General features: G+C 29.5%; 1 protein-coding gene across 1 annotated transcript in view; it reads right to left on the bottom strand.

Moving 5' to 3' along the window:
• The window catches only part of LOC105622936 (serine/threonine-protein kinase 16), a 34079-nt gene extending 21868 nt beyond the window's left edge, over window positions 1-12211 (bottom strand). Inside the window, exons 1-5 of the mRNA XM_012204344.1 lie at window positions 11987-12211; window positions 11443-11677; window positions 11159-11363; window positions 1284-1438; window positions 1084-1218 (exon numbers count right to left, since the gene is read on the bottom strand). Coding sequence (XP_012059734.1) covers window positions 1084-1218; window positions 1284-1438; window positions 11159-11363; window positions 11443-11677; window positions 11987-12096 — 840 coding nt within the window. The 5' untranslated portion in view covers window positions 12097-12211. The remainder of the gene's footprint in view (window positions 1-1083; window positions 1219-1283; window positions 1439-11158; window positions 11364-11442; window positions 11678-11986) is intronic.
• Window positions 12212-12873: the final 662 nt, after the last annotated feature.

The raw sequence follows: 12873 nt of genomic DNA, 5'->3' as shown, positions 1-12873 counted from the left end.
CGTTAACGTTAACGTTACGTAACGTTAGTAAGTTAGTATTAGTTATTTAGTTTATTATATATATATATATATATAGTATATAGTATACTACTCTCTCTCTCTCTCTCTCTCTCTCTCTCTCTCTCTCTCTCTCTCTCTCTCTCTCTCTCTCTCTCTCCCCCCCCTCCCCCCCTCTCTCTCTCCTAACGTAAATTGTAGATGTAAATGAAACGAATTAAAACTTTCGTAAAACGAATTGATTTCAGAGGAAGAAACAGTAGTAACGAGATCATCAACATAACGATAATAAACAAAAAACTAATTAGTGTAAGAAATACGATAATAACAAAAACATTCTCTCTAATTTTTGCATTACTAAATTTGCAATGATGAATAACAACGAAGAATTCATGGGCGTGCCGAAATTCTTATAGAAACAGTATTGTTAAATGTAAAATATGTTGAATCTAGAATAAACCGAACCATCAGGAACTCTGTCTTGAGTCACATTTTTTTTAGATGAAAATCCAATTGTCATTCACACAATCAATAGCTATGTCTAATGGAATGTTAGTAAAGAGAGAAACTATATTCAATGAGATTAATTTGTAATTATTGTCAATTCTCATCTCTTTTATAGAAATGGTTAGTTTTCGAGATATTTCATCAGTCCTTTTCAGGGACTTTTCACCCTGTATATTAAAGAACATTTCTAGCAAATTATAGAATGTCTCTAGAATATTGCGTACATAAGACATTTTGCTGACATTGTCAGAATATTTCTAAGATCATTAGAATATTCAGATTTCAAATATAATGTTCTGGCGACATTCTGGTGATATTCAGTACTATATGGGATGCTGAACATGTATTAAACGTTTAATAATGTAATTAAAAATAAAGATAAAGGAAATCCTCAAAATTTACATTTTATAAAAGATGCTTCATTATGTTTAATTCATCAATTCACATATTAATATTCACATATTAATATTCAAGATAAAAAAAACAAAGTTTTGAAATTTAAATCTATGAAGCATGAGAGAAATGAGATACTAACAGTGGCTAAACCTAAAAGAAGCATAATATATAACAGATTACAACCTCATTATATGGGGTATCTCCTGGAAACTTTATGTGCGCACTCATCACAGCAAGAGCTACACTGTCGCCTCGTTCATAAACAGTATCAAAAGGAGATTTAAAATAACATAATGCGTATAGTATACATCCCAATGACTAAAAAAGGTATATATTACAAAGCATATGTCGTTTATATTAAGACAAGCGTAAATGCTTCTTACCCAGATATCTGTTCGTTCGTCAACCATACAATAACTTTCAACATTAAATAGTTCTGGAGCTCTATATGGCATGGAACATCTCTCAGTTGCTAGGTCCTGTAAAGTCCGCGCAGCTTGAGTACTGCATACTTTAACTCTAGCAGTTGCTACAGAACCTAAAGAATTATCTTATATTTAATGATAAATTTCACATACATACTAACTAAATATAATAAAATTTGATATAAGAACCTTAGTGTAACAAGCTAAGAAAGTGACTTCTCACTTTTTACCTTATTTTCATACATTCATCTATACCTTATGCTAACTAATTTTTAACTCTAACATATCAATCGATGTGCATACAATATTTTGTCACGCGCACGTTATTCCTATTTTAGGTATCTACAATATACTTCTGCTTATCTTTTCCTTATCTCTTTTAATTCTAGCTTTTCTTGTTTTAAAAACTTTATAATCCTTTTCCTTTTATTTCTATCTAGTTCTAATTTTTATTTATACATATACATATATCTCAGCTAAATTTTTATCTCAGTACTCGTTATCTCAGTACGACTTTCCATTTTCAATCATTCGTCTTTCTTCACTGTTTTTCTTATATCGCTCCATCTACCTTTGTGTCTTCTTCATTCCCCAATTTTTTTATATTTGTTGTCACTCAAACAGGACACCAATTCTCCTAACCTCTCCATGAAGTGGCTTTTCCATTCTCTTCTGCAGATGTTATTTCGGTATTAAACTTTTTTTAACTTTCTTATTTATATATTGCTAAAAAAAATTAGATCATTTTTTCTCAATAAATACTTGATCATTCTTAAAATGTAATTATTAAGCGAATAACAACGTAAAAAAAAGATTAGAAAAGATTTTTAGATAAGACAAACTCTATTATATGCTTTTGTTTAATTTTTATTCAATTTAATATTCAAAGGTGTAGTGAACTTTGAATAACAACCTATATATTAATAACAACCTATATAAGATACCTAAAATCTTGAAATTTGCACTCTTCTGCGCTGGAGACTTTTGACTTTTCTGAGTGTGGAATCTTATCCAAACAAGGGAATGGAAATAATTTCAAAACATTAACATTTTAGCCCGTATTCAGAACACGCTTTTATCTCTGAAATTCTATAGTACGCGTAACGTAAATTATAGCATATTAGCGCGCTAACATCGTTGTAAGCGCATTCTGAATACGGGCCTTTATCTCTTTTGTTGTATGTGCGAAATATATCTCTACATACACCCTAGTCAATACTATTTTTTATCAAATCACTAAAAATTCTTTATTTATTACAAATTAATATACTTTTTTTTAAATCCCGAATTTTGGGAATGGAATTCAATATCTACAGGAATTATAGGTGTGGAAAACTCCATATTTTCCATAAGGATGACTCTATGTTCCCAAACAAAAAATTTGTCTGTGATGAACATAACTATTGTTATCATCTCGAAGTATGGACTTTGCAATTCTAAATGGAAAAAACTTTGTCCTATCGATCGTTTAAGTAAGATATGATGATTTAAAGCAATTCCTTTTTATGATTTCAGTTACCAACGTTTTCATAATCCAATGTGCACTACGGGAAGGTTGCTTGGTCAGATTTTGCACATCACGTGTGTGCGTGCGCATAGTTGCAAAATATACTTTTCATATAATTTTAAGTTATTTTTATATTTGCGAAAGTTAATGTTATACGAAAAGTATATTTTACAGCTGTCTTCAACATTTACGCTAATATTTGGCAAATTATTTATTAATTATTTGTTATAATACATATGTCATATTTGCAATCAAAATTCAAAAGTTTAAAAACAATTTTGTACTGATAATTTCATACACTTAATTGTTCAATTGGATACTTTTTATAGCATATTAAATAAAGAAACACAGCTAACTTAAATTTGTTAATTAGACATCCATACTCAAACGTGATTTTTTTAGTAATAAACCAAAAAATAAAATTCAAGATACGAAAAACTTCATGATTACAATTAGTTTGCGAAACATTTGTTTAAACTATTTGTTTATATCTCATCGAATTATCCTAGATTAAAGAAAAATCATGTTTCTATGTAAATTTATTGCTGAGAAAATGTAAGTTTAGCAAATTTTAACGCACGAAATCAGATACGCGAGTCGCCGAGCGGTCTGGTCTTCTCCACTCAACCACTTATTAGCTTCCCCCATTCCGGCGCGCTGTCTCACTCGCATTCCTCAACTTTCCAATGGTTTTAAACAAACTTTTCGGGCAGCAAAAAATTCGAAAATTTTTTAACAGCAAATTCAAGTCTTCCTTGACAAATTGGTGACAAATGACCAGACAAAATTTTTAATCTTAAAAATTAGTGATTTAAAAAAAAATTATTATCTCGGCTCCTAATAATCGAAGGATAATCTTTTTTTTTAATTCGTAGAAAAATATCAGCTGTCAAATATGTCACACAACTATTTGATATGATGTAATTGATATTAACGTAATTATTTCATTTTTTATATGAAAAAAAGATATCCATTTTTCAAAGTCATTTCAAAATAGTTTAACTGCAAAAAATCATTTTGTTATTAAGTGATAATGAGATAATATATCTCTTGAAGAAGAAAAATCACTCCTATAAATTGATGTGCGACTGCTCAAAGATGAAGAAATTAAGTTTTTCGCGGACAAATTTTTAGTAAAAAAATAGCTTTTTGCAAAAACTAATGAACATTTCAGGTTCATTCAGGGCTAGATTTTTTTCATCAGCGAGGATTACATTTTACGAGAATTTCAAAACTTTGCGTTTAAATCGCGATAAACAGAGAGCGAAGGAAAAAAAGGCCTTTTTCGATGATTTTTATTTCTTTCTACTTAACTAATACCGATGTTAATGTTCCATGTCTCATTTTATAGGTATTTCAAATACCTACATTTTTCATGCTGAATTTTTGTCCATACAACTTTTGTCTAATCAATATCTTTCGTTTTATAAGAAAGAAATTTTAGAGAAAAACGTGTTTTTTATAACTATTCGATTTTTTCGCATATTTCCTACACAAGGCTCAAGGCTTAAATATGCATTTCTTTTCTGATAGCCTTCCGAATACTTTCGTGCAGAGAAATGCTGGTTCTTTACCAAAATGGCAATTTTTCAGTCTAATTCTACTGGACTACATATACAAATTTCGACGGTATCGTGTTGAAATCATAAAAAATTACAGGTCACTTTAAATGATCATATTAGGGAAAAAGTTCGTGGCGTTTTTCCTGTTAGATGGCATTAAAAAAATGCCATGAACTTTTTCCCATCTTCACTTAATATCTCACTAAATAATAGGCATAGAATAGTCTTTTTTATTTAAAAATGCAAAATCCATACTTTGTACTTGATGGTATCAATGATTATGTTCATTCATTTCTTTGTTAGCCGGAAGACTGGAAATTCAAGATTTTAGATATCTGAAATGCGATCCTATTCAAAACTAGTCATATCTTTGAATATTAAACTGAAAAATTGTACAAAGATACCATATAATAGAGAGTTTATCCTATAAAATCCTCTTTTAATCTCTTTTTTTACGTTAATTATTTTTTGAGAACACAATTTACACACAATTTAAAAATGGGCAAGAATTTATTGAGAAAAAATGATCTCTTAATTTTTTTAAGCAGTATATTTCCAAACTTTCTCTTTCTCGTACTATTTCTTTTCATCTTCTTATCATGCTTCTTTTATTTTCTTCTTGATATCTCTTTCTTCCTTTTCTTCTCCTTCATAATTTATTTCTTCATCTTATATAAATTTATATTTCTCTTTTCTTCTTAATTCATCATTGATTCTATCATTTCTTACGTATACTTTTTTTTCATTTTCTTTTTCTTTTCAATCCATTGCTCCCTATAGTTATTTAAACTTTTGTCAATCTTTGCAATTCCTCCGTTTTTTTCTATATGTCTTTCTTTTTTGTAAAATTTTTGTCTTCTTCTCCCTCTTTTTCTGATTCATTTTTGTCTGACATGTCAACCCACGTTTCCTCGTCTTATTTTGTATCCAACTCTTCTTCCTCTTCCTATTTCCATTGCCATAATTAATCAAAGGCACGTTATCTAAATACTATATATTTATCATTCCTATTCATCATTAACTTTCTACTTTTTATTTTCAAATTAGCTTCTTCTGCTTATATCTTGTCTTGTTTTCCTACTTTACCCATAATACAATGTGTTCCTGCTCCATTTCGCATTTTTCGACTGATATTTCATGTCATAGATTAAGACAAGGCTTTTTAAGCTTATTAATTAGCTGTAATAAAATAGAGAGGTTCTCGAATCTTTCTATCCTGCAGTCAATTAACAAACTTGAAATTTTTGTCGTACGATACATGAAATATTAGGCTAATGTACATATCCTAGACTGACGTCCCATGAGAGGAAATTTACAGCGGAACGAAACAGCAAGACCAATCACAACCGAAAAAAGAAAATAGAGTAATGATTGCGGAGTTATAATTGGTCGTGCTGTTCCGTTCCGCTGTAAATTTCCTCTCATAGGACGCCAGTCTAAATAAAGGATTCAGCACGTTTCATATGAAAAAATAACCCCGATCAAATTGATCCGTTTCGAGATATGTTGTACTTCTGTTGTAATTCTGAACAAATGTCTCCATTATCATATTCACAAATCGACAGATAAAAAGATATAGCGCTTTGAAATCACAGAATTTGAGTGCCGCTATATCTCCTTAAGGTAATTTGATGCTTTCTTTTATGTAATAGATACCAGAGAATGGAAATAACTCGTTACTTGTAATTAAGTTACAGTTATAAATTACTTTTTTGGTAACATTACTGGTAACTGCGTTACTTTTTTTCTTTGATAACGGTAACAAGTTACATTTTTTTAGTAACAGTAATAAATTTCTTTATTTTAATAAATTTTAATTTTATTTTAATAAATTTCGTTATTTTTATCGTTACTTTGCACATGATTGGACATGATACGACACAAGCCACTTACACTGTAAACAAATTTTGTAAATTTTCACATATAATAGATGTAAAATAGATAACACGATTACTCTTATAAATATAAAAAAATCATGCAATTTTACAGAAATTATGTAATTCCATAAAAATTATGTAAATTTGCTTTTATTGTGTAAATATATCTTATTTTATATTGAAAATTATGTAAATAATAGAATATTTTGAATATTTTCTGTAATTATCCAAATTTTAGTAATATTATGTAAAATAATAGAAATTTGTCACATATTGCTGTTAAATGTATATTAATATATAGTGCGAAATGTATTGTCATATTATATATTCCTGTAACTACACGTACACATTGTGCTTCCACAATCTGCTTAGTTACAAACCAAAAAATTATTTTTATTTGCATATTGCAAATTTACAAACGTGTGGATGTTTACAACTTATGGTGAATCTCAAAATTATCCAGTATAATGGTTGTAATTTTATACAATAATTTTTTACAGTACACATAGCACTTGAGATTAGAGAAGCCCCTAGGCCTGTCCGTTGTGATTGGCAGTTGTCGATTTAAAAAAAAGTAACAAACAGTTATTTTCTCAAGCAACAATAACTGTAACGAGTCACTTTTAAAAATCGGTAACTAGGAATGATAAAAGTAACTTGTTTCTTTTCCTACTCATAACGAATAACTGTAACTTTTAAAAAGTAACTTTCCATTCTCTGAGAGACGCACGTATGCACGCACGCACGCACGCACGCACGCACACGTAATCGAATAACCAGTCACATATCCCGATAAAAAATTTTTCATGCATAAATATATATAAATATGTATAACTATATTGAGACTAAAAATGAGTTCGGTCCGTTTTTTTGTGTTCAAAAATGCATTTATTTCAAAATAAAATGAATGAACAAATCAATAAAGTATTGTCCATCGCTGCCTATTACTTTTTCCCATCTCTCAGGCATTTTCGAATTCCTTCTTGAAAAAATGACTCGTCTTTGGAGGAGATCCAATTTTGGAGCTAATTTTCGATTTCTGCGAAAGAAGTGAACCAGTGACTTGCCAAATCATGCTGCATCCTTCGAAACAACCAGTAATCAGGAGCAATGTTCGGAAAATACAGCGGGTGCGGTAAAACATCCCAGTTGAGCGTTTCCAAATATTGTTTTACGACTTTAGTGACATGAGGCCGAGCATTGTCATGAAGAAGAATAACTTTATCACGTCTTTGCTTGTATTCCGGCCGTTTTTCTCGCAATGCATGGCTCAAACGAATCAATTGTAGCTGATACCGATCGCCCGTAATGGAATCATCAGATTTCAGCAACTCATACTAAACAAGACACTTTTGGTCCCACCAGATACAGAGCATGATCTTCGAACCATGAATGTTCGATTATGGTGTTGATGTTGAAGTCGATAGCAAACGATTGACCGGGTTTAGCGTAGTATTTTTTCTTCTTGATTGTCGTAGAATATCCACTTCTCATCTCCAGTCACAATTCGATGCAAAAAACCTTTTCTCTGTTGTCTTTAAATCAGCTATTCGCAAGTGAAAAATCGCCTTTCAAAGTCTCTCAGTTTCAGTTCATAAGGCACCCAATTTCCTTGTTTTTGAATCGTTCCCATGGCTCTCAATCGTACAGAAACGGCTTGTTGAGTTACTCCCAATTATTCTGCACGCTCCTCTTGCGTTTGACTCTGACCTTCTTTGAGTAATACCTCTAGTTCTTTGTCTTCGAATTTTTCTGGCTGTCCAGAGCGAAGCTTGTCTTCAACGTTGAAATCTCCATCCTAACCATTCCCTACATGATTTATCAGTTGGAGCAGTGTCACCATAAACTTCGATAAGGCATTCGATGGGCTTCAGCCGCATTTTTCTTCCAATTAAAAAAAATCAAAACTTCCCGCAAATGCTGCTTGGTTAACACAAAATTCGACATTTCAAACAGTAAAAATCAAGGTTTTTGTATGAAAGTCAAAGCGATATAAACTGAATATTATTAGCAGATGTTTAACTTCTCTGAAACCGCCAAAATCAGCTGTCATTATGAACCATTCACAGCTGGAGCCATCTTTAGGGAAACGGACCGAACTAATTTGTACTCCCAATACATAAATATTCATACATACATGAATATGTATAAACATGTATAATTATATATGAAATACGAGGGTCAATTGAAAAGTTTTCAGCTTCAACATGAAAATAGCATTACTCGTCAAAATCATTCTGGTATCACTCTTGTATTACAATCACACCCAATGCTTCGATTATTTCCCTCGGTTACTTTTTAAAATTTTCAAAAATTCAGGTTATTTCGTTTTTACATCAAATTTAATTGTAAGCAGACGTAAGGTTTAGGGTCAATGCGAACATTTTGAAACGTTTTTTAATTGGTCAGTTTGTAAAATTCTTTCTTCTAATTGGTCCATCAAATACTTCAAAACATTTGTAGCGAGACTTTGACCACAGCCTTAGTCGTGTTGTTAATTGTGTACAGACTGTGAGCATTAATGTAGAAAAGTGATCATTTCTTAGTTTGTGAAAATTTCGAGAGAAAGAATCGAAGTCCCTAGATGTACATGTTTTGTAAAATACCTGTGAAAATTGTAGCTATTTTGGACATTCAGTTGTTGTTTGTCAATCATTTGTGCCAGTCGATGTCAGTGTTTTTGTAAAAATGGAAAAAATTGAATATTGACGATAACAAAAATTTACAAATTGCAGTTCGAATTAATTAACTACCTATCGTATTCCCAACAACTTTCTGTTTCCTAGGCTCAAAATTAAGTTCGGAGATTTTCATCAAATGAAAACATTAACATCGACTGACACAAATGACTCTGAAATAACTATAACTAAAACTTGGCTAATTTTCACAAGTATCTTGCAAATAATATACAATTGTAGTACCAGACGATTTTAACGAGTAATGCCATTTTTATGTTGAGGCTCAAAACTTTTCAAACGACCCTCGTATGCTCATACATATTCATACATTTCTCTTTCTTTTATAAAATTACTTTTTAGTGCAACAGAAATAATAATAGTAATGTGAACATAAAAAATAATTAAGAGGGTAATTTTTGCACTATTTTGTTTTAGAAAAAAAAAGTTTAAAGAAATATAAAAAATTACTCATGTATAATTATATATAAAATTATGCATAATTATATTTTATGAACAATCTTTTTTACATTTTTCCAAACTTGTTTTTTTTTAAAACGAACAATGCGAAAATTATGCCTTTATTATTTTTTATGTTTTCACATTACTATTATTATTTTTATTATATTATACCAAAAAGTAATTTTACAAAAGAAAGAGGAAAGTATAAACATGTATGGACATATTTCATATATGATTATACATTTATGAATATTTATGAATATTTACACATGTATGAAAAATTTTTTATCAAGATAAGACAAGAATAAGGAGAATGAGAGGACAAGAAAATTGATGTAAAATTAATTTCTCAATTTTCGCATTTTTTTATAATATGAAATCTTAAGATTATTTTCCTAAAGTTACACTCGAAATTTACAAAAATAAAAAACTTATTACATTATAAATTATATTAAAGTTATAGTTTAAAAAGCTATAGTTTAAAAAATAAAAAATTATACCATTATAAATTACTAATATAAATCAAAGTTGAATCAAGGTTCATTAGAGATGAATCACTCCATGAGATAAAGCCTTTTAGAGCTAAACACAAGATATTGATGTGCAATAAGATTTATTTATTCTTAATTAGTCAAATCATATGTTTTGATTCTTGATGACATATCAATTTTATACTCTTAATGAAAATCATATAAAATCAAGATTTAATCATATATTTATCCTTATGATTTTTAACATAGTAGATAAGTTTTGTAGCATTAATTATATAATTATATAATTATATAGTTAACGATGTTTTAATTATCATTGTATAGTGCACCGGGAAGTTCAATGTTTTTGTGTAAGTGACATTGAAAAAAATCTGAATTAGAAATCGAAACGTATGATTGATTTGATTGATTTGACTAAGATATGTGAATAAATAGATCTTATTGCACACCAATATCTTGTATTTCTCCAAAAGGTTTTATCTCATGAACAAATTCATCTATAATGGACCTTGATTCAACACTATTTGATTTATATCAGTAATTTATAATGCTACAACTTTTTATTTTTTAAATTATAACTTTTAATATAATTTATAACGTTATAAGTTTTTATTTTTGCAAATTTCGAGTGTAACTTTAAAAAAATAACCTTAGAATTTCATATTATAAAAAAATGCAAAAATTGAAAAATCAATTTTTTTTACCCACCTTAAATGTATGTATCCCCTTGAGTTTAAAGCCGTAAGAAATTGATCAATCATAGTCGATTATTTTTTCTTACATTTAATTATGATTTGGTCAATTTTTTATAGCTTAAGACTTAAAACTTAGGTAACAGTATTGTAAAAAGCTCATGATTGATCGATACACTTCTTAAGTTTTATGTCTTAAGTTTTTTGTGTCATGGCTTTAAGGTGCTACCTTCTTGTCCTTTTCTGATATAATTAATTTCTTTACTTGCCTTACTTATGTCTTCTCGTTATCTTCATCTTTCTCTATTATAATTTTAATCTTTCTCTATTATCTATTCTTTTAATACCCCTATTCTATCTTCCTACTTTATAGCTTACTTCCCCTACACTTTCTCTACCTCTATATCCTCCTATCAATCTGATTTATTCATAATCATCTTATCTACATCATCTTATCTTATCTAATTTATTGTCCTGAAAATATTAAGTGTTTCATCTCTTCTCTTTTCAAACACACATGCTTTCACTCATGCCACCTAACCAAATCCATAATAAAATTTAATATACCCAAGTCCATAATAACAGGTACTCCAACATCGTTAAGCACTATATTTGCAGTTTTTAAATCTCTATGAGCAAGAGGTTCTGGTTTAGCTTCATGAAATGCTTTTACACCTTCACATATCTGTAAAAATATGTTGAGGACATCTATAGGATTCATATAATCACAATTCTTTGCTCGTCGTTCCAAATCATTAGCTAATGCTCCTTTCTAAAATTACAATAAATTGGTCTATTATAAAATGTATTACATTTAAAATAATATATTTTTTTAAATCATAGTTACTTACATGATAATATGGTAAAACAATTAATATTTCGCTTGTTGTATTCACAATTGGATCTGCAGTACCTTTGCAAGTTGAATCTAAACATTCTATAACATTTGGATGTTTTATCAATTTATAATATTCAACCTCTTTTGTTGCTAATTGTTGATCTTCTGGTCCATGACAAATAATTTTCTTAATAGCATATTTTTTATGTGTGACGATATCTTCAACTAAAAGTACTGTGCTAAATCCACTAAAAACATAATGTAAACCTTATTTATGCTCCCAATTATCACATATTTTTATTAATTTTCTACTATTAATTTTTCTATAGAAGTTACAAGATACTGTAAATATTATGTTTGTTGGCATAAAGAAAATCTTGTTTTTTTTGTATTGAATAAGTTAAGATTGTATTGATTAAGTTTAGATATAATAATATTAGAAATAATTTTATGTACACACTATTATAAAACATATATTATGTATGCGATAAATCATGTGATTATAAATATATTTTAACCACAAATAATCGTGTGTGAGTTGTTTAATATATACTTGCCCATCTCCAAGGTGTTCACAAACTTTATATTTCCTTGAGTTTATCGTAATGATTTCTTTAGTGCATATACAACCCATTCTTAAAATTAGATTTAAACCTAAACTATTCATTCTAGTTGTTTATTGTCATTGTGATAAAAATGAAAAGAATCTGGCGAGATTATCTCGCTATTTTTATTTCTAAGGTAACATTAGATGGTTTCCAATTGCTTAACGTACACAGAAATGCACAAAGTGTAGCAACGTGCACGAATTGGAACAGAACAATTGCTTTCAATTTACATTCAATTTACATTCGATCACGATTCACAGATAATCCTCACTTGTGACGTTGTAACTCAGTTATGCGTTGAATATACATTCCTTTCGTATTCTGACATAGACACAGTATAAGTACATACAGATACAGTATGAATGCTTAACTTTTTATGTGGTCTCCAATTTTTAGAGCGCATGCGTCGATTTCCAACCAGGAATATGGTTGCCTTTATTAAGTTGAAATTGCAGGTTAGGTTAGGTTAGATTAGGTTAGATTAAGTTAGATTCGCTGGATCTCCTTCCCATAAAATATAATTAACCCTTTCATCAACAATATCGTGTGACTCGTAATAAGGAAGTCGGGCTAAACATGAATATCACGAGTGAGAGCCATGATACGTCATTCATACAAAGCTTAATTTTTTTTGTAAGAGAAAAGGGGCAAAGAGTTAATAAAATTAAGTTTTACTAAAAAATTAAATCAAATTTTTCGGAGAAATATTGTGTAGACTGTTATATTTGTATACGATAAAGTGTTTTCGTAATAAAGTTTCGTAATAAAGTGCATGTGTGTGTGTGTGTGTGTGTGTGTGTGTGTGTGTGTGTGTGTGTGTGTGTGTGTGTGTGTGT

This window comes from Atta cephalotes (genome assembly GCF_000143395.1).
Source record: "Atta cephalotes unplaced genomic scaffold scaffold00050, whole genome shotgun sequence".
Classification (NCBI taxonomy): Eukaryota; Metazoa; Arthropoda; class Insecta; order Hymenoptera; family Formicidae; genus Atta; species Atta cephalotes.
This window is presented reverse-complemented; position numbering and strand designations above follow the sequence as displayed.